Genomic DNA, 26,750 nt, shown 5'->3' on the forward strand with positions numbered 1-26,750 from the left:
TATTCTTTGCTTTTTCGCGATCCTGTTCTAGTTTGATTTATTAATTAGCGAGCCTACTCTCTGTTTGGTCTTTTTACACTGTCAGAATTCTATAATACCAAGTCAGGCTCACGATGAAGATTTCGTATACTAAATAGTAATATTACTAATTGTTTGCGTATTAATACAAAATTTATCTCCTTAACGTACAAGAAACAAAATTTTTTTGCGCTCATTAGGCAAATTGATAAAGGCGAATAAGTGTTAATCACTGTTGCTGTGGAATCAATGATAAGAGCTTAAGATAGGCCCGAAGAAAACAGTTGAATAAGGGGAAGCATACAACGAATCCTTTGATCTTAAGGATTCTCTTATTGCACGTTTCTGGTCAGTCGCAAATTTCGGTCAAACGGTAAGAGGTATTTCTTCGTGACTAACCATTCCGGCAAAGTCACTTTGAAGAGAGACGAATCCGAATCGCATTAGCTACCCCTTTCCCATCCGTCTTCCCCTGTTTTCGGATAGATGTGACCAGCTGCGGGGTTCGAGGAAAGGGATGTCGAACGGCAGGAGGCAGTCGACGATCCCAAACTCGATCGAAACGATCCTCCGCTGTCTAACCGGAACCTAACGGCCGTCTCTCTTGAGCAGATTACCTGACCTAATATGTCCATTGGTCTGTGCGTCCGGCCGCCGCGCTGCGCGGGTCGGTCCAGCGTAGACGTCGGAGTCATCGGCTCGGTTTCTCGGGGGCCGGGAGCGGAGCAGTAAATATCGACGAGGCGGCAATTACCGGCGATGCGCGAGCAGAAAAGTCGGCTCGCGTTTGGTGGCGAGCACCGCTCTCCTCCGGTTAACGGAAGGTGAGAATTAACGACGACCATTGAGGCGATACCGTTTCCGTCCCGCATCGCTGCGGAAGAACAGTAAGCACAATTCATTGGCAGGCCTTCTCCCGTGGCTCGTTTGTGAGAACGGCCAGAACAGCCGGCTTGTTAGAGAGCTCTCCCGCGGTAAGAAACCGGCCAGAAGGATTTGAGGGAATCGCGTTTAGCTCCGCGGGAAACGAGCAGTTGTTAACTTCGGGCCTGTTGTTGCTCGTGTGACTCGAGCCTTGTTTCGCGGAGATTTGCTAACTTCCGAGGAACTCGAGAAATTAAAAGCGGTACTTGAAGACGTTGGGGGTGGTTTATTTTCTGTCGGTGCTTGGTCCAAATGGTTCACAATTTTTCCTATTACGAAGGGACCGTATCGAAATGGAATGAAGACTCGGGTTGCTCGCATATGAGCGATAGTCATCTAATTTAATTTAGTTAATTTAATTAATTTATACGAACGGATAGACACCCACTTGTATAATAAAAAAGACAGAAGCATAACTTATGTTGAATGACAAAGAACGAGCCAATCAGGTAAACAGTTTATTGAGACTTATTTTCAACCTAGTAACATTGGCAAACGTTTATAATATTTCAAACAATCTTCGAACAAATCTTCTTAATCTCGGTTACATTGATATAATCACTTAGATGTAGTGAAAATTTTTAGGGATGATGTTTACCACTTGAGATGTTAAATAGGTCTCAATCGCTATCCCAATCGCACTTGGAGAGTCCAGCATCTGGGCAGGGTCCTTTGAACGCTCGGGGCCCGTCAGAGAAATCTCGATATCAACGAACAGAATCTAGAGAGTCGTTTGCGAGGAAACTGGCCAAGGGGTGGGTCCGCTCACCTTGGAATACTCGTCACCCCCGGCGATCCCTGATACCGAAAATTGTTAATAACACTTCACCCTCGTCGCGGCCGATATCGCTCGCATTACCATGTGAATATAGCGGCGGTGTAGATCGCCGAGGGGCGAGGGTGTCGTTTATGGGGGTGAACACACCCCGGTCCCGTCCCGTCGCACGATACATTATTCTACCGGGGCGCTAATGTAATATGACGAAGGCCGGGAGGGTTGACGCTTATCGTCCCTGCAGATAAGGAGACCCCGCTAGTTATCCAGTTAGCGCGTCATTGTCCGATGATTTTAGATCGGCCGCCGATACATCGTTCTAACGGCGTCGGGGCCACGTGTGAGCCCCTCCCGGCGCAGTGCGCGCGGCGTCGCGACGCTCGCACGGTCGTTCCACGTAGCCATATACCGCGGGCCACGGATGACAAATGACAAACGGGACGACCTGATCTCTTCCAGGCAAACAGATTTCCATTATTCCAAAGGAGATAGCGGGACCAAGCCACCGTGCCGGAATTATTCTTTGTTCGAATCGTGGAGGCCCTCTTGCAGGATCGTCCATCGACTAGTTCGGATTACGAGTGATAAAGAGCAGCCCGGGTTCGTGTTCAGAAGTGTCTAAAAATCAATTTCGAAACGTAACGGGGGCACCGAAGTTCTAAAGGTTCGAACGATTGGTCCGAGACCGCGATGCAGCCGAAAATGTTATTAAACGTGGCACAAGAAAGCCGAAGAAAAGGGAGCAAGAAGGAGATCTCTGGGAACGAAGCTGCGAGGTCCGGGTGGTGCGTCTCGGGACACGCGTGCAGCGATCCCGGCGTGTGCACTCGTGCACAAAGCGGTCGCTCTCTCACTCTCCCGTTCCCTGTTGCTCGTGTAGATGCGGATGCAGCCGATGCGGCCGATGCAGCGAGTTCAGCGTGGAACCTCGCTGCAAGCGGGCGAGCGTATATACGATCCGGAGCCGGTGGTTCATAACTCGAGGGCCGGCCGAGAGCGCACGAATGAAGTTGTCGTCGTAGGCCTCTGCCTGCCGCGGCGAAACTTATCGGCGAGAGACAATGCGACGCATAAATATCTCACGAGCCTTCTCTCTCCCTCTCTCTCCCTCTTTTTCTCTCTGTCTACCTTGCTCTCTGTCTTGCTCTCTTTCGCTTTCTCATGCTTTGTGTGCGCAGAGGAACGTGTGCAGCGTACACGTGCACGTGCGCGCGAGAGCGTTCTGCTCTGGCCGAGCGGGTCAAAGTGTCGGGCGTCGGGTCCGGGCGCTGCGGGCCCGAAACCGACGGCCCAGAAAAACTGGCGCACGATCCGCGGCCCCCGCTGCCCGACACGCGTCATGTTCCGCGAGAAGATCCTCACGAAACCCATATTTATGATCGCACTCGGCTCTTTGATTCCCTTTGCTGCACGTGGATCCGCTCCGAACTCCATGATCGATGGACCGAGGATTATTGCGCGCGATGCCGGGACCTCCAGACCGAATTTCCGGTATTCGTATCGGTCAAAAAGTCCGAGCTACGCTTTAATCTCCCACGTCGCTACATATTAAATCTAACTCTATTAAGTGTTGTCGCGTGGTACTAAGATACCAGAACGTCCAATCAGAAGATGCGAAGTAAAATATCGAATATGAATGCCTAAAATTGCCGATTATCTAATGGTTGATAAATCTACAAAGAAAAGATCAAGGTATATCGTTTAGTCTTACTATTATTTAACTCGTCGATCTTTGAGAACAATACAGTCACAGTATTTCAAAAAATCCTCGACTACAAAGGGATAAAATTCGAGTAAATCTCTGCGGGTGAGAGCTTTCTAACTGTTAAGAACACTTCCGTCAGAAAACTAAATTATGCACTAAAATATTAACTAACAACAGAAACGATGAATGAATCCTGATCACTTGTATCAAATATGCAGCTGTGATGTTGTGATTATGTCGACAGTTGTCCTGAAAGGGTTAATAATTAGTGCTTGCAATCGCGGAAAGAGAATACGTTTCGGAGGGAGGTTGAGTTTTTGGTCCTTTCGCTCTATAACGGCGCTGGAGCTCAGGTCCCGGCAAAGTAGAAGATCCCCAGCCGAATTTTAGCGCGACCGCGGCACGAAAAGGATTAAGGAAGAGGGGAGCAAACTCCATTCGAGTTTCTTGATCCCCAAGCAGAGCGTAAACGGCGTCGCAGCAGGCTCGAGCCGAGGCGAAATTTAAATAGCCGCCCCCGTCCGGGATTAACCGCCATTTTGCGCTTCCACCCTCCGTCCGTCGGCAGGCCGGAAGGTCGGAAGGCCGGATGGGGTGGGAGACAGCGAAAAACAAGATGGCGGTGAGCGAAGGGTGGTCTTGGCACTCGCGGCAATTAAATGCGATAATGGCGTTAATTATTGTAGGACGTCGCGCGCCGGGGATAGTTTTGTCCCCGCTCAGAATCGCCCTTGTAATTTACCCTTTCTTCCTCGCCTTTCCGCTGTTAGTACCCCATCGTGGGCTGAAATAACGATCACGGCGCTTGTAAATTTGCTGGAGCTTCTTCCTATGATACGCCGCAACACGATCTACGTCTGACAATTTTCACTTTGAATATTTGCCCATTAGAAATTAATAACCGAATTCATTCCTTAAAGAAAACTTTATTTATAAGAATTTATTATCTCTATCCATCTGCTACGGTGGAGTATTCATTCTTGGAACTAATTGAAGGATTCGTCAACTGAACGATTTTCACACATTTTGAAACAAATGAATCATAAAAAGGGCGCTCTCATTTATATTTAGAGCAACGTGACGATACGTCAAATGAAATGAAATTATTATTAAAACAAAATTACAAGCGCTTCAAATTTAAATGTGGATATAACAGAAAAATCTATGCTTCTTACTAAATAAAATGTCCATCGAATATTTAAGTTACGTCATCAGTTGTTCTGCTCTCTGTCTCGATTATTCGGGGTTCTTCGATCCCAACTAAGCCGGTTGATTGTGTTTTCACTGCACGTCTGATATGTAATTTAGTTGGGAAGGAAAAGTTGCGAGGAAAGTTGCAAGAAAATTTCGTTTCACCGCGAACAACGTATCGACTGCGTCGCGTCGACGTCGGAGACGTTCGGGGAGGGCCGACGGGGTTCGTTTCACCGTCGAAAGGAGCCCGTGTAATGGCTGGACGGAAGCATTATTGCCGGGTTCGTTTGTAACCGTGGCTCGACGGACAGAACTTTCGCCGGCGACGCGGGCAATTTTGGTTCGAGTTTAATTACACCAGCCCCCGAGGGACAATCAGATAGAACCGGCGTACACGGCCGACCGCCTTCGACCACCACCGGCAAGGGATGGCAAAGTGCGCGGAGAAAATGGCCGTGGGCCGGGAGCCGGGGGCCGAGAGCCGGTGTCGGCTGACATTATCGGCGAAAAACGAGTGAACCCAGCCCCCGCGGCCGGCAGCCAGGGTAATTACGAGTCTTTCTTAACAAATTTTTAATTTAATCGGTTTTTCCGCGCCGGTCCACGGCCGTACCGACAATGGCCGGATCCTCGCGATAAATAATCGTTTATCCACCGGATCTCCTCGTTTCTCCCCAATATTAAACTCGCCTAACGAAGATCTAGCCACCGCTCGATCCGTGAATATATTAAATCCATACGCTATTTTTTAATTATACGTCAAACCAAATAAAAACGTCTCATCGAAACAACTCAACGTAAGTTCCTATTTGTTCATTGCACAACTATCGTCATTTATTAGATAGACGGAATGTATTTACATCTACAGGAAACAAGTTTCACATGTTTTTCTGCAATTTCAAATTGGGTTTGATTAATCGAGGGTTCAGATTAAAAATGGAGAACACATTCCATGGCCGTGAGAACTCTTCTCGCAGGAGATCGACTTCATTCCGAAATTAAGTCCCCGGATCTCGGTCCACCGGGTAACTACAACGGGCCCATCGATTCGTACTCGACCCTCCACCGGTCTTCGCACCCTCGCTTTTTACCGACGGACAATCGTCGAAGTCGGAGTTAATATTGCTCGGAACGAGATGGACTCTGTCGTCCCGATTCGATGGAATAAGACGTTTCAACCCCTGGAACACGACCGGCATTCACGGATTCGAGGCACTCGAACTGGGTCGTGATTCGAAATCTCTTGAATGGACTGTCTCTCTTTTTTCCTGCGGCTCTCCCTCCCTCTTTATACTCCTCTCTTTTTCGCGCGCACGCTCCCCCATCGAATCACAATGCCTAGGATGGACTCTGCTTTTCAGGTGAGCGTCGCTCTTTATTATCGCGGCGACTTTTCACGGCGCATTCAGCACCGATGAACCGGTCGCTGCTCCCTTTGCACGTCTTTCTTCACCGCGGCACAAAGCCGCGACGGCTTCTTCTTTCTTTCGACACCGCTCTCAAGAGATCGAGACGGGAACGTCATAATTTACTGGGCTACTTTCATCGCGGACCGTTGATGAGATTCCAATCGCTGCTCGGAGAAATGTCTCGCCGAAAGAGACGATTTCTACCCTGAAACTTTTGGGAACGTTCAGCGCTCACCAAGTGCGTAATTCAATTGGTAAATGGCTCAGCGACTGACACCCAAATTGCAAGGAAAGTTTCGTCCTATCCGACTAACCATGATTTATCACTTATTAATTAACATTCATTTTATAGCCTCTTTTTAGCTATAAAAATATTACTGTATAAGAAGGAAAACGAAAGCATTGCACGTTCTCTCTCTTCCTATATGTCATGGCTAAGTAAACGAATTGCAGAAAAATATGTTAAAGCAAATCTCTACACTGAGTTGTTGGCGCGCTTAAAGAAATCTATTTGCAAAGGGGTGGGTTGCTGTTTACGAGGCTTTGATAATGACGAATGCGTGGTAGAACGTTGATTCCAAGAGGTTCCCCAGGGAATTCAGTAATGCTGAGGGTAGGTTCGCGAAACAATAATAACGCGTGGTTTACGACACGACCAAGCTTTCGTATCGGCCACCTACGGGCCGCTACACGGGCTACCACTTTGCGCTCACTTAGGCGGTGCACGGGTAACAATTCAGCGAACGTCCCCGGCGTCGAATAAATTGCACGAAATTATGGTGGCGCGTTATGTCGCGTAAATGGCCCGATAGAAACGTGCCAGTATCAAGCGGACCCCGTCCGGAGCCCGTGGGACGTGTCGCTGTCGCTGATGGATTCATTGGGCCAGCTTCCAGCTTAACGAAGATCGAAGTGACTCGGATTGGACTCTACGAGAGCTCGTAGACGTTTCGAAAACTTCCGAGATCCTTCGAATCGTCCAATGGTGGAGGACAAGACGTTCGAAACGGTTATTGACAACGGATTTGATATCGTCGCGACGATGTTTGCCAAACGGTCGCGAACTTGGTCGCGTTACCCGCGACTACTCGCTACACAAATTGCACGAGACACCGCGCCGCGGTTTCGTAAGTTGATTTACGATGAAAGCGACCGTCACGGTTCACCAATTTAACAATTAACCTTTAAGTGAGTCATCTCTCTTGTGTCGCCCCGACGAAATATATTTGTCTTTGATCCTTCCAATTAGCAAGTCAAAGATATCACGATGATCAATGCGTTCATAACCGGTTTAGGATTAACTTAGACCGGCCCGTTTGACGCTCACCGACGAGACGCGTCTCTCCTTTATTTCTTCCTGCCTCTGTCTTCAACGATCTCATCTCTCCGTTCCTTTCTCTCTTTCTCTTCTGCTTTCGCTCTCGCCCTCGCGCCGACATACCACGCGCGACTTCCCCTTGTCCTTTAACAAGAGCCTCGCGATCAGCGGAATATTAATTAACGCAGTTGATCGATTCACGCATGCCCCGGCGAAAGTAACGTTCCTGCGAAGCTCCTGATTAAATCGTCCGTGCCCGGTGAATGACACGCGCGCTAATAGTCTTTCGAAGGGCCATTAATTGCAGAAGCAACGGGTCATCGGGATTCCCCGAGTGTCGGCGACGACGTATAGTCCTTTAAGGAATTTCATTCCTCTTCGAGGACCTTTCGGAGGATTTCCATGACGTGAATTAGAGATTTCTGTCGAATCCTAAACGAGTTCTACAAGTAGCCTTGATAGCCGGGCGATATTAGCATCGATTAAAATTCGTGATTGAAGCGACACCTCATCGACCGGATACTTGGCAAATAAATTGTCGCGCCGACTCCAGAAGGTTTTCTCGTTGGCACACAACGCTGACAGCCTCTTCAATCTCGTCGTTCGTTTTTACACGGTTTTATCTTCGCTCGTCTATCAACCGTATACTGGGACAGCATTTCCGAAAACGAGAGATAGATGGATGGTTTCACAATCGGTGACGCGAAATTGTTTACACCATAATTAACGTAAGCGAGAATAATTAGCGAGTGAGCCGGCAAATAAGCCTCGTCTGATATTCCTATCTGGTTGGCTGTCATAAGGAGCATAAAAACACTCGTTACATAACGAATTAGTATACATCGGTGTGCCGAAGAAATCGTCTTTTTATTCGATGCCTGTTATCTTGCCGACTCCCTCTCTCTCTCTCTTTCTCACATTCTCTTGCTCTCTCACATTCTCTCACTCTTTCTTTCTTGCTCACGCTGTTTCTGTATCTCTCGTAACAGCTCTCTTTCTCGGGCAACTGTTTGCTTCTTTTCGCTGATCGGAGCCAATCAAAATGCTAATTAATTTTTTGTTCGCCTCTTCACCTTCGACGCTTTCCCCGCCGATGGATCTGCTCGGCTCCCGTTAATTAATAATAATTAACAGCCGGGATTGCGCAATCGCCGACTGTTCCTCGCGAGCATAGCTCACCGGTTCCAGGGAAATTACTTTTACCGGTCGATCGACAGAACCAATTACGGCGATCTACAATCGCACTCGCGGTCGTGGTGGGGGTCAGTTGCGTAATCGATAGTCGATCCACGTTAATCAATGAGGCCCTAACGAGGTTAGTGTGCCGATAAATTACCGGCAGAAGCCGGCGCGGCGTTTGTTTTTGCTAATCCCGTTGTGAAATTGCTTGACTGGCAGTGCCGATGCTCGTTATCGTTTCGATATTTTGCCTATTCCACGCCTGCGCTTTTTTATTCAAACTATTACCAGTGAGATATCGCGACGGCGATAATCGACTTCCGCAGAATTTTTCACGACGACGACGACGGCGGCGCTCGTTTTTCGCGGCTATGCAAAGTGCAACGATGCTTCGTCGGTATCTGAAATTATTTTTAAACGAACGCGTTCGAATGATCAATTATCAGGTTCGTATAATTGGTTGTTGAACCGCAAACTGCTCCGGGGATTATCGTGTTAATTAATAAAAATTGAGCGTCCTTTGTATTAGTTCTGAACGGGTGCAGAGGGCTGCGCGTTACAAAAATAAATGCGGATAACGAAATATGGGGGAGCCGCAGATAAAGCTATCTTTCCTGAAATTATTTTCTGTAAACATGCTCGTCGGGGAGCGAACAAATCGGAATTATTCCGCGGAACGGTCCACACGGACTTTAAAACGTCGCTAACGACCAGAAATCGCTACCTACGTTGAAATAAATTTCAGGTAAAATCGCGTGTCCGATCTCTGATCGTAAAGTCCGTGGATTCTATGAATTTACTAGCGTCTATTAAATTAAATCCCCAGGAAACACGGGCATAAATCTTTCGGCTCGCCAAAAATTCCGTCGTTCTATCATGCGTGCCAGAATTCGAGTTTTTGAGCGATGTCCACACCGAGCCATCAATTATCCCCACCTTGTTAAAACGAGCTTCCTAAAATTCACGGTTCTCCTTGATCTCCTGGAGAAAGGAAATCAATAGAAGCTATGCGAAAAAAATACTAAAAGATTCTTCCACGAGTGGCGATCAGCACCAAGCACTGACATTGTCATCGCCGCCAGAGGAACCCTCGGTCACGAATCATAAATTTTTAAGATCCACGTAATAACCGCCGGTAGGAAGCGCGTTAATTATTTTGATCGCCTCGTTAGTCGGTGTCGGCGGTCGATGGTTACATTTTGATATAAAATAGCGTTTTCGTCTTGGCGGGCGTCGATATCGGAGTAAAATGGAACCCGGCTGTCGAATTAAAGCGTCTCGGGCGAGACCGGGCCTTAATGACCGATTAAAGGTGGCGTTATGCAACGAAATTAATTATCTGCCGATAAATTCCTTCCACGGAGGGTGTATTAATGATCGCGATAAACCGCGTGGCAGAAAACACGCGAGGATACAGATTGCAGATTATTTCGGCGCCGTGCTGCGTGTCGGCGCGGCCGATCGCGTGTACGTGCACGCGAGTACGCGGGCTCTTTCGACGTCCACGTCCGTTATAATCGTCCATCTAGCCCCGTTGACGGTCAATTATGCCTCTCGGGAACGCGACTTTAAACTTTATTGAAGTTCTAAAAATCTTATTAACGATAACTCCCGCTTCTCTCGAATAGGAATTCCTCCCCAGCGCAGGAGAAAAAACTGGTCGCATTCGTAATTCACCGGGTTTTATGTCGCGTGGATCGCCTCGAACCACGGCAGATAAGCGTAGCAGCATAATTGGCTATAAAATATAATGCTCGAGTTTGATCACAGGAATATGCGAAATTAGGGAGGAATCGCGGCCGGCTCGGAGCCTTCCGCCTCGGGTGTTTAAATCTTTTTCTTCATTTGCCAGCTATCAATTCGAAGTCGGCAGAGAGTGTTCGACTCGGAGAAGTAAATTCTGAAATTATTGAGCAATGTACATCTGCGTTTAGTTTTTTTTTGCGAGTAGGCGAGCTCGCAGAGCGAACACGAGAAGGGCGTCATTTCGCGCGACTGTAATTTCAATTGGAAATAAACGGGTGAGTGTGGTCACGAAGTGGAGTGTGATCCCCTGACGTTTGAATTGCGGGTTCTTTCCGATTCAAGCGAGACGATCGAAGAAGGAAACAAAATTAATCGAAGAATAGATCGTATACCGATCTGCGACGCTGTAATCTTTAAAATTAGGAATGTCGAGAATTGTGCTATGAGCAAAATTTGTTTTCTCGAGCAGACACGGCCGAAATCGCCGAGACGATGAGCGTCTAAATCGGTCGAAAACTGTAGCAGGAAACGAGCTGGAACAGTGGACTCGTAGGTAAATCATCTGATCGGTAATTAAGCGGTGGGCGCTGCACAATGAGGTCTGTCGTGCGATCCACCGCTAGCCAGAACTAACGAGTGATCTCGGCGCTCTTGTAATTATGTAATTATTCGAATCGCGAGAGGCCATCTCGCCGTTCGTAGTTTATCCAGCGGTTGCCGGAGCAAATTCCAGGGATCCCAGCGTCGTGATCTGAGGTTACAGAGTGTGAGGTAAATCGGTTGATTATTTAACACTTTTCAACAATGACTGTATTTAATATCAAAATGACAAACGTTCCTATAAAAAGTATTTCGCAATCCAATTATCCTCTCGATTCCTCCATACACGCCACTCTCCCACTTTCATTCCGTCCGTACGCTAGATTGTACCATAATGATCTTTATGCAAAATAAAAATTGTCTGTACCGATTGCAAATCGTAGAAACCGTAACACAATATTCTTTCTTCTCTAATAATTCTAATAAGTTCAAATTAATAAATCAGCATTCCTTTCGTCGTTTCATCACTTTAAATTATACCCACTTTGGTATAAATTCATAAAATCCGCAATCTACTCATTTCACGCGTATCCATTCCCATACAACAAACTTTAGGTCACAATTGCAAATAAATAACTCTCGCACTGTTACGTCACACTAATCCTTCCAATCAAACGTCACACCTTAATATTGTATACTCTACGAGGACAATACGAACAATGTCGTTCTCGCCTATCTTCCTCGCTTCGAATTTAACTCGTTCAGTCGAAAAACCGTAGAGATCGGTGTTCCTGTACAGCTGTTCGAGGAAGATCGTTCGAACGGGGATTTTCCAGCTGGAGATTCAGCCAGATAGTTGGAGGTTTTACTGGAGCCCGCGAGGCTCCGAGCTCCCCTTTTATCTCGCACGAAAATAATCTTCAGGAAACCTCGGGAGTCGGGAGTCGCGCGAGAAACGAACGACCGAACCGGACGAGTTGCTCGTCGTTAGAGCTAACAAGCTACCTGGTAGCCGATACCGGCAGAGCAAACAACGGCCATCGGCTAATTGTACGATTCCAATTCTGATAGGTGTTATGGCAGTCGGGCTGCGGCCGGCTGACAAAGCCCGGTGCGTGGGAATCCACGGAAATCAAGAAACTGAGACTTTCTTTCGGAGGATTTAGACTGGCAATTGTACGACTTGACAATGCTACCGTGACTTCGTTCGTAGTTATTAACATTTCTTTGCGACGAATGTTTTCCCGATGGAATCAGACGATTTCGACTTCATCTATGTCTTTATTTACTTTCACTTTTAGACTTTCATGCTAGAAGAATCAATTTCTATTTTTTCTTAAAGGAAACGAATGACATTCGTATTTAGTGATAACATAGAGCGACTCGTTGCTACAGTACATAGGGTGAAGCGTTTATTGTATTGTTTTCGACTGTCGTTCGACAAGATAACCATAATTGAGAGCGTAATACATTTTCAAAGAAAAGTGGACTTAATTAATAAATAAAGAATAGATAAGAAAATCGAAATGATGGTTCCTCATCGAGATCGAATTGTTCCGTGCTTCCAGTGGATCGAGGAAGCGGCGAACAAGATCAGTGGCGGGAGGAGCCGCGCGAAAGGCGCGGACTAATCGAAAGACGTCGTTAATTAGTCGAGGGCAGCGCAGCGCACCTGTAACGACGGAAACGGACAAAACTGCCGCTGGCTCGGTTTATCGATCGAGCGTGTAGCCTCCCGAAGATAATGCGGCATTAACCCGAACGGATGATGCGCGATCCTTTGGCTCTCGTAGTTAGGCCTAACAAGCGGGAGTCGGTTGCCTAGGCGATATCATCTGATTGATGTTATCTGGTTACATGAAACGGCGAGCAAAACAGGTAACTGAGCAATCTCTGGTGACCGGCGACTAATTACGCGATTAAAATTCAAGCGTACCGAGCGGAAGGCCGGAGATGACTCGCTGGAATCGGAGGGGGACCCTGGGGCCGGGGCAGCTTCGATAAGCACGCCGATAGGCCCTGTTCCTCGTTCATCAAACGGAGAAATTAAAATGTCCGGGACGCCCCCTTTTCGTCTTCGCTTCGCTTCGCCTCGCCTCGGCTCTGCTGCCCGGCAAAAAATTTGATTAAACTTCGAATCGTTAATTGGACGGTGAAGCGCCTACAATGAGATTGGCCGGCGTAAGAATTTAGGAGACCAAGATTTACCGATTAAGCCCCGAGCGAGGCCGCCGAGGATTTATCTCGCAGTTCTTTCAATTGACTTTCGATTTAAATCAATATCGAATGAACCGAACGAGTTGTTGCGCCTTTATACTACAACATAGAAGTCTATCCCGGAGTCCAGTTGGAATTGGAATGATCAATAGACGCTTCGGACAGCTGTCGCCGGGGATTCATGAATTTTATTAATCCTAATTCTATCGTGGCTCATACATGTCGTGAAAACGAACTCGGCCGACGAATCATGGCTGTTTAGCCACTCGATTAGCAGTGACAGTTGAACGCCGAGCGAAGGATAGGGGTGAAAGGGTCCGATTAGGGAGCTGGTAGAAGGGCTGGTTGAGAGCGATATGGTGGCGATGGCACGATCGAACCAGCAGAGGTCTCGGATTTCAGACTTTTCTATAGTACTTGTCGTTTAATTAACGTTTCCGAACTCAGAGTTCGGTATTATTCTCATAACATTTTATTTGAACAATGTTTCGAATAAACTCTTCAAATGTATAACGTCTCAAATAAATTTGTCGAATCAAATTTGATTCAAATATATCGAATGAATTCTTCAAATAAAATACCAATAATATTTTGAATGAATTTTGTGCATAATTCGTCCGAATATCTCTTTGATATAAATGCTCGTATCGACATCCGCGAGCGAATTTGCGCGCAATTTGATGCTTGGGGGACCGCAAGAGGGGGAAGGGACCGTGTCCAATTACAAGGAGATGAAATCAACGGAGAGGCGAGCGTCGCGTGATAAGATAACAATAAGAAATTAGCGAGCGATCGGGAGAAGATGCTCCCGCAAAGAGAGAAAGAGAAATGGAAACGTGGAGAGGGAGCGAGAGGGAGCGAGAGGGTGAGAGGGGGAGCTCGAGGAGCGGACGGGCCACCAGACGAAAAAATTCGGAATATTTATGCTCGGTATTATTAGCGTACGTTGGCGATATCTCGGTGGGCATCGCTAATTAGGCCGCGCGAACGGCGCTCGGGCCTTTCGGCAAACAGTGCTGGCTACTGTCTTTAAAGGTTCTCCACGGGTGCAATCAAGATGGTGGCGCCGGCCGCCCGGGGTGGGTCGATTCCGAAACTAATTGCCACGGCTAATTTATTCCCGCGACATGTACGCACAGAGACGCCATTCTCGGCTGCCGCGTAATCGTCGCGACGTAATCGCGGGACAAGAGAGTGCCACCGAAAGGGGGCAGACGTTTCGAACACGGAGGAACGGGGTGTTCACCCCGCCGCGCCGCGGCGCCGATTGCCATCGGACCCTCCGCTCCTTGCTCCAAGGATCCCGGTCCCAGAACCTCCTGCTTCCCATCGAAACCTGCATCTTTCTCCTTTCGTAATGCTAATTACACCTTACACAGATTTCTCACTTTCGTTTGAAATTTTATTTTCAACCATTCGATCCTCTGTACCGTCTCAGTGAGATAAAATCATGGTGGCGTAAGTCATATTTTTCTCATTTCGTGAAGCAAGTAGTATTATTATCCACCAATGTGTGTATTGTTTACCGATCAAATTTGTTGTTAAGACATTGTCAGCTATTGTGAGATCAGATATGTAAGAGACCGCATATCACAAAATCAATAATAACGAACCGGAAAAAATTAAGACCGTAGTTTGAACATCGTGGAACATGTCTGATAAAAAGAAATTAGTGAACGGAGGAGGAAAATAATTGTAAAACGTAACAAATAAAAATAATGTTGAATACAAAAACCGACGATTGGGCGTCGACCAGAATGGATTGAAACGAGAAGCGAAATATGATCTCTAAACGACAACTCTGGGAAAAAAGAGAATTCATTGTTTAGCATTTTCTTTGGTTTGCTGAAATTCTGTAATAGCGCAGAAATCAATCAGAGTCGAAACTAGGTTTTCGACGAGCGGGGCGAACGCAGGATCGATCGCCCGTCGGTAGGAGTGACGCAAGGCCGGCGTGAACTACACTTCATTTATGCTAAATGTGAAAAAATGTTACGTAAACACACATACTAAATTGTTTCCATTCATAGCTGCGAAGCAAAAAGAAAACGTTCTCGTTTGCAAGGCCGCCGCGTTATCTTGATAAACGGCGCCGCTGTACACGCTTTCAGGGAAATATTAACTTATAGACGTCGAAATATTGGCAGTGCTATGCGCGAACTTGCGCAACCACTGTTTCCTGTTTTGCAGAACAGGGAACGACATTTCATCTCGAGCTTTTAACGCATACGACGAACAGAAACCGAAGCAAATATATCGTGAACAATTTCCCGCTGTCGCCGAGACGTCGACATGATAGTTATTTTCGCATTCTATTCTCTCGAAAGAAGTTCGGCGTGAATCGGTCGGATTGTGACTTGTGACTGTGTCAGTGGCCGAGGATTGCCGAACCTGTTCGAGAAGATCAAAGAAATTTCGCCGAGCTATCCCGAGGTTGCGTCATCAATGCGTCCATTGAAACAGCGAGCGTCTGATTAGCTGGCATCCGAGGCAGGACCTAACGAATCCAGTCGCCAGTCGAGGAAGACAAATTGTCGACGATGGTACACACGGAATTCCCCGATCGAAAAACGGATCGGATGTACCTGTATCATCCGGCGAATTTCTCGGACTTGTTAAGCTGCCTCGCGGACCCCACAGTCGTACTTTGCTCTCTATGACCGCGGCCGTCGCGCCGGATTATTGCCCATTAACGAGCAACTAAATTCGTTCGATTTATCGACGATCGAGCCACGGGGGGACCATCGGAGCCGTTTAATTGCCGCCGGATAATTTATTCTGACTTTCTAATCGCCGGCCAATACGGAAACGCTCGTCGGCTAGAACAGCTGAATCGACGAGCTTTTCAATTAGCCGAACCTCCAGCGAATCCTCATTGACACCGTGTTCGAAACGCGTGGCAATTAATACGATTTATAACAGGGAACCAAGCTTAACACCTTTGTGTCGTTTTTGAACTTTCTCAGTTTCCYGAAATTAATTGAATTGCTGTGACGTTGTGATWCTTCGGAGAAATGGAWCGATAGTGAACGTAGTAGAAATGATAGCACGGGGATAGTGTCTTGGGTGCTTAGGACTAGAAGCAATGAACAAATGTTTCCTTCAATACGATTTATTAAATAGACTCTTCTACTCGCTTTTGCTCCCCCTCTCTCTCTCTCTCTCTCTCTCTCTCTCTCTTTCTCTCCCTTTCTCTCTCTCTCTCTCTCTCTCTCTCTCTCTCGCGCGCGCGCGACAACGGTTTTACATTTATACAAAATTGGAAAACGGTACGGCGATTGCTTCGAACCGGTACCGAGCTTACGCTCGTCGTACGCTCGCGCTCTCTCGTATTTACAGAAGACTACAATCGCGATAGATATTTACACGTTATGTACAGGTGTGATTGGCACAGATTCACGACTCGCAAAGGACAGAAATCAGAAGTTCGATCGGAAGCGTACCCACTTGGCACGGAATTTCCGACTCGTCGAGAAGTCCGAGAACTCCGTCGAGCACCGTTCACGGTTCTCTGTTGGCCGCGTTCGATTTCGGACTCCTCCGTCCCAGCTAACTTTGGTCCAGTTCTTCGAGAAACTCTCTCCTCGACTATTCGGCTCCTCTCCCCGTATTCTGCTCTCCTACTCTTCGTCTCCTCGGGCAGAGAAAAATAGTTGAAGGCCAGCGGAGCACGTCCGGCGTAATCGTTCGATCCTCTTCGATTCCAGATTTTCCGACTGGATCATCTGCAAACATCTCGGCTCGCGACGATCTAGAGATCTGGACGATCGGAGGCCCGTTGGACGATCGGAGAATTCGACGGAAGTCGGTCCGCGGCAACCGAGGCAACCGAGTTCGAGTTGGAGCGATCGTTCCGTGTTCTCGTGGCATTTACAGACACAGCCTCAACCGATTGCTCATCGGGGAACAATTCCTCGGTAAGAATCGTCTCTTTGGAGGGGATCGGCTCGGTTCACTACCGGTCCGGCTAGGCCCGGCTAGACCCGGCTGGTTTCATTCCCTGGACGGGTGCTGCGAGATCGGATGATGCGGCGTCAGGCCGGGATGAGACAGCATTCCGACCGGGTAAAGGCTCGCCGGAGCCAGCAGGCCCGGATGGGACCCGTACAGTGCCGTGTGATGTTGCCTGACCGCTGACATCCTCAATTTCTCGATCTCGGCTTCCTGCATGCGCTTCGCCTTCGCCCGCCGATTTTGAAACCAGATCTTCACCTGCAACAATCAAACCAGACCGGATTTGTACTCGAGGCCGCTACCACCCCGCTACACGGTGTCACGCCACTTTGTTGCGCCTGCGGTCTCGCGGCCATCGACCGCGCTTTTTGCAACCCGCGGTCCCTTTCGATCGATCGTTGGGCTATCTTTGTCCCAGCCCTCGCCAACGGGACATGCAAAAACACTTCTTCCGGTTGCTACATTGTCGATCGTCAAAGGGTCATTGAAAGTCTACGATTTCGACACCGATGCTACCTGCCCCGAATTCGTATCTCGAGGAGAATCTAAATTATCGTCAAGAACAATCCGACAAACGTAGACTGTGCAATATGAGATTCCGACTTTTGGCGAGCGTATCAAGGTAAGACGTCGCGGAATAGGAATTCTAAACGCTCGATAGCTATTCGAAACCGAGAATCAAGACAGAATGATGGATTCGACCGAACTGGACGATCTTTCAGGAGGGACCGTTTCAACTATGAGACGCACGGAAATATCTGGGCATCTGCTACGCAAAGTTATTCCGCTGAGTTTTTCCGCGCGAATGGGTTTCACTGGCACCCGGCTTGTTTCACGAGGCTCGGGCCCCTCGCCGTGCGGGTTTATTATCGGCGTTAGTTTTCAGCGGTGTTGGTGAATCTCCAGAATTACGTTTTACGATCAACGTTTCTCATTTAGCAGCGGCGTTAATCGACTGGCCGACCGGCACTCCCTTTATTCTCACCGCTTTCGCGTTCTCTCGCTCGTTCGCCCGTACTCGCCCGCTCGGTCGCCCGTGCTCGCCACCGCTCGCTCGCACGCGCGCGCGCGCGCGTGTTTCACGAGTCAAGGGTCCCCGTCCCCGCACTTAACAGATCTCGCCAGATGCGGGGTAATTAGCGCGCGTAAGCGTGCAGTATCCGTCGCTGCCGGCGAAGAAACACGGTAATTTTATTAATAGACTACAAATTGCTTGAGACTCGTCCGACAATGGTCCGCGATGATCGACCAATTATCTCCCGGTTGGCTCTCGTTGCCGGACCCGATCCTCCCCGACTCCCGACGCCATTTCGTCCACGCCGTCCGTCAACGAGGCGATTCATTTGACACCGTCATTGTCGCCAGCCGGCCACCAACTCCTGGCAAATTCGCTCCGAGCGCGCGAACGCTAACGCGCTCGCGAGACATACCTTGACAGAATCGAGTCGAAAGTGCTTTTAGACCGACAACCGAAAACTCCATCGCGGATGCTTTCGGGCAAACGAGCTGACGATTTAAGGGAGCGACGGGGTTCGTACCGGTAAAATTGTACTCGGGATCGTTGATCTTTCGAAGGATCTCTCGGGCTAAAAGATCGACCAGTGTAGAATTACTCGCGTAAATAATTTGGCGTGGTAACTTGATTCTGTACGCAGGCGAATTATACGAATGTTAAAATAGAGGCCCCTTACAACACACCTGTGTCATTTCAATGCTCTGTTAGCAGAACCTTAACGTATGAAGACTTCTAGTCATTTTCCATAGAATTTACTTTTTGAATTTTAATTCCAGATTAGTTGTAGTTAAATCTTATTAGATACAAATGTAAAATAATAATGATAAATATAGTAACAACTTCTATTTCCTTGGGAAAGAATTTCGTGGTTTCAACACATTTTGGCTATCACAGCAGAGCTATTAAAAGAGGAATTTATACCCTTACACCTTGAAGGTCCTAAATTGAATTGCCCGTAATCAATCGAGTCTTTATGCATTTATGGCAAAAATGGGAGAGCGTGAAATTAGAAGAATTAATAGGAGCTATGATCATTTACCCATTTCATTTATTACTATTACGGTAAAAAGAAAGAAAATTATTTAGTTTAGTGCTAGCAATTTAGTTTTACGATTAAAATCTCATCAAGTGCAAAGGGTTAGAAGTCCTCGAACTAGGGAAAATTTCAAGACTTTCGAACACTAAGGTTTATGAAGAAACCTACTTGAAATGCAGGTTATTTTGGATGAAAGAAAAGATCTTGGACGAAAGAAAAGATTGCCGAGTAGAAAGAGAAGGGCCTCACCTGTGTTTCCGTGAGATGAAGGGAGGAGGAGAACTCTGCCCTCTCGGCAACGCTGAGGTATTGCCTCTCGGTGAACTTCTTCTCGAGCGCCAGCAATTGTTGCGTGGTGAAAGGCGTCCTGGGCTTCCGGTTCGGCTTGTGTTTCCTCAGGTTGCACTTGATCTTGGCAGGTTCTCCGTTCTCTGTAACCGAAAGCGGAGGGTTCACGCTCGAGGACAGCTCGTTGCCGGTTTCGCAACGGTGGTCGACCGACGCGGCGCGTTCTAGACGCGCCTCGGCTCGGCGCAGCTCGGCGGAGCGTTGCTCTGTACGCGGCGCGGGTCATGGCAAGACGAGGCGAGAGAGGGAATGCCAGCGAAAACCCAGACCGCAACGTCCTGTTTTTGCCGGGCCCGGGATCGCGGGAGCACGGCAGGACTTTTTAAGAGGTCAATTCGTAATTTAGCCGTCGAGACGGGCGCCGCAAACCGTCCTCATTACCTTTTTGCCGGTCGACCGCAAGATCCCGGCCGCGAATTGTTCCTCTAACGCTACCGCTTGTATTCATTAGCGAGGATATATGTGTGTCTCGGGCATGGGTGTACCAGCCCGCGGCGGTAATAGTTTCCGCGCGCCTTCTACGTGGCCGCCGAATAATTTGCCTGCCGACCGCTTTTCCAAGCTCCGAGATTACGAAGACCTTTCGGTTGCATCACCGTTGGCGAAACGTTTAGCTGCCGCGGTACCCGATCGAAATCACAAGCGCCTGTCTGGTTTTTTCGGCTTTTTAGCGGGCTTTTCTTCTGACCAAATTGAATTACTTAAGTATACCGACGGAACGTAGAGACCGGGCCTGAACATTGTTCCCTAATTACGCTTCGACACGGTTCGAGCCCAGGTAAGCTCGGCCAGAAAATAAACGATGGGAGCCGAGAGATGATCCTTGGAACAAAAATCGAAACGCGAAGCCCGTGGATCACAAATCAATCGGCGGGACAAGGAAGTCGAGGATGGGGTCGCAAATTGCGAACAGGGCTCGATGACAAACCAAATCATCCCTGAGGCCGGAGGAGACTCAAGAAGGCTTGTCGTACAACCAGCCGAGACAATCGAGCGCGAAACACCGGGGCGAGAGGACGTGGGGGAAGGGGGCGGGGATCGCGTCGGAATATATCGGTTATATTCCCCGAGATTTGTCTCGAGACAATTGACAGATTTGTAGAACGGAGGCGAACGGCTCTAGAAACGAGAGAGATCCGAGGCCGAGACAAAAGGCCGTCGAGATCTCTCCGCCTCGCTTCTGAATTTCAAATTTCCACCGATCTACTCTGTCGAGCCTCCCTCGGCCCACCCCCGTTCTAGCGGTCGCGACGTTCCGCAGGGCTCGGAATCCAAGTCTGAGAAGTAGGAGGGGTAGAGTCGTCTTTTGTGCGTCGATTTCCGTCTCTCTCTCGCCCTCTCCGAGCCTCCCAATTAGTCTCGGTATGCGAGGTTCTCTCTCTCTCTCTCTCTTCCTGGCTCCGGCTCCGGTTTGTTTCTACGGCCGCCAAAAACGCGACTCGATTTTAATCCGGCTCTGCGATCGAGGATGCGCATTCGAAATAATTAGCTGATCCCCGGCAGATACCGGCCTGGCCAGAGATGATCCAGAGCGGAGGAGGACCCGCGTACGTAGATCGTTGCGCAACCGACGCGCCGCGGCGTTTCGCAAATGATAGCGAGCGATCCCATCGGCCGCGGCCGGCCGCGTTTCCGCTCTCCTAATTGATCTGGACCGAGTAGAACGCGGTCGTTCCGTCTCTCTCGACTTTCCGAAGAACGATGGCGATTATTTAAGCATAATAGAACCTTGATTTTCCGAGCTGCTTAACTGCCATCGCATTCCGATGCGCGGCACGCAAAAATCATGCCACTAATGAAGATGTAGCGACACTCTTGTAATCTTGTCGACATTATAGAACGATTGACTTCTTACGTCGATGAATATCGATTTCCCGATCGTTTCACGTACTCGATCAATTCGCCGGCGAATCAGGTTCTTCTGCATCGGTTATCCGAGGAAGTCGCCTATTGAAACGCGGTTCGCGATTGGTTCGGAACTCTATCGACCAACAACGATCGAGTTAGAGAATCGTTAGATCGAATGAACGGGCGTCTAATAATACGATTAGATTGCTCCGATTTTTTGTCCGTCGCGCGTCCAGCGAACGGTAATTGGATGCGCGCCGGTAACGCGACGGGAGGGACGACGAAGTTTCGTGGAAGCTGCTCCAGTTACTCGGAAAAAGGATCGCGTCGAATGCATCGGTGCCCGTAGAATGCGCTGATTTATGCGTGCTGCGGCACGATAAAATGCCAACCCCTGGTAGCGATTTTCATGCAAATTACTGAAATAATTAGCTGATCCGGCGTAGATATCGGAAACAGTGGCGATTGTAAAGGAGAAAAAGTCAGGGTGAGATCCCGGTCGTCCGATCGCCGGGCGCTCTTTGTCGCGTTGCGTAACCTTTTCATGGACCACGATTTCTAATGCGCTCTTATTAGCCGATCGGCTCGATAACGAGCGGCCCGCGCGGATTTACTCGCGTCGTTCCTAGAGAATTTATATCTCCGGGCACGGTGATAACGACTCGCGCGCATTCCTATCGTCACTAATGTAGGGAAGAACGGACGCTGGATATCCCCGCGTCGATTCTCTAATGGAAATCGTTATTCCAGTAGCGTATGCCGTTTCCGAGGTCCTTTCACGGGTTTACGAAGAGCCTATTGGAGGGCTCCGGGGTATCGCAACCCTTCAGACACCCCTAACCACCGCCCCTTCTCGCGAACAGACTACGTCGAGAGCGACGCCGAGTTTCAAGGGTTGCGCAATCTGCGGGAGCACCCTCCGTGAGAGGCCATATTTCTAAATTACGCGCGTTTCCCCCGTATGACTCGTCCCGTAGAACCTTCGAGCTGCTCCGCGATTATGGTCGATTGTATTCCGGCCGCGGAGCTCCCTAAATAGCGGCGCGGTCGGCCAACAATGATCTATAAATTGATACCAGGACGCTGAATCCACGCTGGGACGCGATATTACGCATTGTCGCCGGAAAAAGTCTACCGAGCTTCGATCTCGCAGTTCCGTTCCGACTTAAAATTTCATTGCAGTCTCGAAGATGAATGATTTACGCTCGCAAGCAATCGTTAAATAAATCAGATCTGGTTAACGGTCGTAACTTCCAATTTGTAAATTCTAGTACGACGGAAAAAGCGATGCGATTTAAATCGTTTAAAAGTGTCTAGCTGGTACAAACGTTTTTTTAAAGATAAGTATATTATTGTTGGATCAGTGGAAATTGGACGCTCGATATCTTTCTCTAATTAAGATATACAATCTCTAATCTTTCTTTAATTTTTTCCAGTGATAACGATGTACAAATAAAATCTCTTCCCTAGTCGGTATCTTTTGTGCTCTTCCTCAGCCATTTAGAAGTGTACCAGCAAACAATGTACAGGGCGTTTCAGGTTCAGTGGGCGATCGAATTTCCAAGCTAGAGCGTAGGTGTTCGCGAAGCCCAATTAAACCGGATAATGGGGCTATAAAATAGTCTATTTTCTTGCGGAGAACATGGACCGGCTATCAGGCTACAGTACCGCACGGTTGCACCACCTTTTTTCCAATAATCGTCCATTGTCCGTGTCGTCTAGATTCCTCGGCGCCTCGACAAGAACCGAGTCACTGTTTCGCGCGAGCCTGCGTGCGTTCGCCGAGTCCGACAACGACGGCGAGAAAACTTTGATTGCCTCTTTAACGAGAGCCCCTCGCAATTATCAAGCCGCGACCTCAATAATTAGTGTTAACGATGATTCAATCGCGACGAGTCATCCCGGCACGGCGAGACGACGCGCGCGCGTTCCGAGAACTGCATTCCTTTCCCGGTGATTTTAGGTGAGTAGGTTTCGTGTCGCGCGATTGAATTGCAAATATACACCGGCGCGGCGGTGCGGCGACCGGCCGCGGTTTGATCGACAGTCTCAATTTATCAATTAGCGCGCGGCCATCGATTCTCTTCTCGAAACCGACCGTTTGAAATATCGTCGCCGAGCCCGCCGAGCCCGGCGAGCCCTCGGAAATATTCTCGGACCGCTCGCGAGCCGTGTAATTGGCCTGGAATCCCACGACGCTATTCTCTAATTAATTTCAAACCATTAGCCTTTTTTCCCTATTTACCGCCGCTGCTGTCTTGGCACCATTGTACTCCTCCGCTTCCCAGTTTATTCGAGCGACTATTCGATGCAGGAGAAAGTGCGGGACGACTGTATTTCCTGATCCGAGCGATCATATTTTCGTTCTATTGTTATGTAAGTCCATGTGCAATCTAATTTTATATAAACAGTTTATGATAATTCTGGCACATTATAAATACTCGGTACTTTTCAATTGCTCTAATCCTTTCGCATATACTGTAGTTAACTACTAGACCATTGTTTTCTTTTGTAGCTAAATTCTCCTGTACGTTTTTAGAATACAAGCATGTGAACAGCCTCTCCAGTGTTCATAAAAGTCTTAATAACGCAAAGCAATTGTGACAAAACTGGGTTTACCGAACCTCAGTCGTCGGCGGTGTTAAACTCGTTAGCAGGAAGTAATTAATTGGACAACAGTCTACGCTACCGATTGCACTGCCACCAAAAGCAACTAAAAACCGATTGTCGATGAAAAGACCGGTTGGACGTAGAATGGGGACCGGTGCCGCGCGTCCACGCCGCAGCGGAAACGCTGTCGCGTCCGCCGCGAAAATAGACGAGGAAAGGAATCGCGGGTTCTGGTGGATCTGACCCGACTTCCGTCCGAGCGTGTCGGCGAGGCGGCCCTCCCAAAAATACCCGGCCGTACGCCGAGAAAAGCAAAGAATGCCGGTGCCGTCGGGTTGTTCATTGAACGAAAGTCGCGGGCCGCATTCACGATCAGAGTTCCAGACCGGATGGCCGGGGTCGGGGCTGGCTTAACGAGTTTACGATCGGACCAGTTTCGGGCCTGTGTGCTCGCCACGAACCACGAAAAGAATCCCACGACAAAGATCGTGTCGATTGGCGGCCGGCCAGGGTGATCTCAAAGGCGAGCCGAGCGCGGTCTGTCGTCGCCCAAGCAAATGGCAAATAGCGATCCGGCGTGCGGCCGAGCAAAACGAGCAAGCCGGAGCAAAAGCCGAGCAAAACGGAGCAAAACGGAGGAAGACAAAGCGAAACCGAGCATCCTGGGAGCGAAAACTTACCGTTTAGTGGCGCGTGATGAGCGAAGTGCGAGGGGAAGAAGCCGGCGGTGGCGACCGCGGCAGCCGCGGCGGCGGCTGCGGCTGCACCCTGATGCCCGCCACCCCAAACCGCCGGATGGAGGCTCGGTGGGATGCCAGGGATGTTCCCCAGGCTGGAAAATCCTCCGATGTAGGCGGGTGTTGGGCGAACAGGCGTGGGACTGCTCCCATGGTGCTGGTACTGCAGGTCCTCGACGTCGACCAGACTGTTTTCATCTTCATCTTCGACGTCTTCGGTCTCTGAGCACCTGGATCTGGCTTCGTGGGAGCTGCTCCTCGGACTCTGCGAGCCAAAGTCCTGCTGACTGGCTGTGGACACCTTTGGCGATGAGGAACAGGCGACATCGGACGTCGACACTGAGTCCGTTGAGGTCTGACCAATGTAGTCGAGTGTCCTGGGCGTGGACCTGCTCCCGGGAGACTCTATCCTTTCTGACTCGCTTTCCGAGTACCTGGAGAGCACTCTGGCGTCGGTGGAACTCCTCGTTTCGCACGCGGTGTACTGTCTCGATCTGGGATCGTTGATTCCGGGTGACACGGACAGGTATCTCGATCTGAAGTCGGTCGAGTACCTGTGCAGGTTCGAAGGGATCAGTTGCTCCTGTCTGACGGGCGAGTAGGAGGCCACCGGCGAAGACCGAGGCGACACCGAGGACGTCTCCTGCCTGGAGTCCGGTTTTTTCGTGTCGGCCAGGAGCGCGGCGACGGAGAAGCTCAGCCGGTGCACCGGCTTCGAAGTCGGCTGCGGGGCCTGAGCCTCGTTCGAGCCTGGACTGGTCGATGGAGGCGTCACCGGGGAGGTCATCCTTATTACTGTCATTCTCAGACCGCGGTTCAACACCCTCGAGGAACCCTATGCTCTTCACTGAATCACTGCGGCGTCGCTCTTCCGCCGGCTAGTCTCTCATAGTCCTGGGTAAAATCGGTGCTCACAAACTGTCCGCTATGTGTGGATATGGTCACCGGTCGATAAAGTCTGAGTGGGAGCGCACGGGTCAACGGCTGGGGTTTCTCGTCACTGGGGTCTGTCGCGCGTTTGACAGGTGCCGGGATCGACGGATCGATGGATCTCCGAGCAAACTGACCTGCTGACTAGCCTCTACTCGACTCGAGCTCTCCGTGTGGACTGACTTTGACCATCGCCGGTCGCGGCGCTCCGACTTTTTCGTTTTGCGGGAGGAGGCATCGCACTAGTGGGGGACCCGTTGGTCTGAGTGAGACGGACAGGCCTCGGGGTGGGGGAAAGAGCGCCAGAAAGGGGAAATCCAAAAGTGGGTGAGGCCTTCGGTGCTAGAAGGGGCATGGCCCGACACGCTCCGCCCATCCGGCCGTGCTTCCTCCGCGGCAGAACCGACTCGAGTCGAGAGTCGAGAGCCGAGACCGATTTTTCCTGCCAGGGATAAGTTTCTCTGTCGCGAATGCCACCCGGCCGCGCTCAGGGGAGGCACGGAGGGCAGGGATTACCGTTCGCGATCCCAGGTGGGGCTAACTAGGCTCGCAGGGCGAACGGAGAGGGAGAGATATTATCGCGCGACTCGCTTCTCTACATCGGAGACGGTAATGAGCGTAATTGACCAATTAGAGCCGGTGATTAAGACTCAAAAAATGCAGACTCGGCGAGGGAATTTTCGATCCTCCTCTTCGTTCTCTGTTATTGATCCTGCCTCTCCACTTAGCTGCGTGGATTTTTATGCCGCCCGAGCGCCATCCGTGCTGCGCTGTCACAATCGTAAATCGTTATCGTGTTCGTACAGCCTCGAATCTTCGAGCCTCGGTGTTGTCTTCTGGCGAGGTTCGACTTCCCATTCCACGATTTCTTAATAACAGGGTTTGACCATGAAGCTTAAATAAAGTAGAGTAAACCTTCAACGAAGCTACGGGCATGAAGAATTCGATTAACGTAAGGATATCAAGTTTGCGTCGCAGAAGTAAAATTAATAATCTGACAGAACAAAATTACGAGCAGCTAAAACTAGAAGTGCCGTGCATTACACGCACCTAAATTCTATATTTCCTTAAAAATAATTGGAGCGCGTTTATCAAGACATTGTACAATTTCTATTATGACGTACGCCTGGATAAGCAGATCTTGCAATTACCCACAAAGCAGTATGTATAATTTTAACAATTACGATATACGGAGTGTGAATTCAGTGAGCGTAAATTAAATAAACGAAATAACAGTTGCACTGTAT

At 49.1% G+C, this 26,750-nt stretch overlaps 2 protein-coding genes across 2 annotated transcripts in view; one reads left to right on the forward strand and one right to left on the reverse strand.

Annotated features, from left to right (window-relative positions):
- The window catches only part of LOC144475834 (uncharacterized), an 83,010-nt gene that overhangs the window by 16,763 nt on the left and 39,497 nt on the right, over window positions 1–26,750 (forward strand). The window lies entirely within an intron of this gene.
- LOC144475833 (uncharacterized) lies at window positions 16,161–25,669 on the reverse strand. The gene is made up of 3 exons (XM_078192146.1): window positions 24,517–25,669; window positions 19,280–19,461; window positions 16,161–17,237 (listed from the first exon to the last, which is right to left on the reverse strand). Exons 1-3 carry the CDS (start codon window positions 25,373–25,375, stop codon window positions 17,019–17,021), a joined length of 1,260 nt encoding a protein of 419 aa, XP_078048272.1. The 5' UTR covers window positions 25,376–25,669; the 3' UTR covers window positions 16,161–17,018.

This window comes from Augochlora pura, chromosome 10 (genome assembly GCF_028453695.1).
Source record: "Augochlora pura isolate Apur16 chromosome 10, APUR_v2.2.1, whole genome shotgun sequence".
Classification (NCBI taxonomy): domain Eukaryota; kingdom Metazoa; phylum Arthropoda; class Insecta; order Hymenoptera; family Halictidae; genus Augochlora; species Augochlora pura.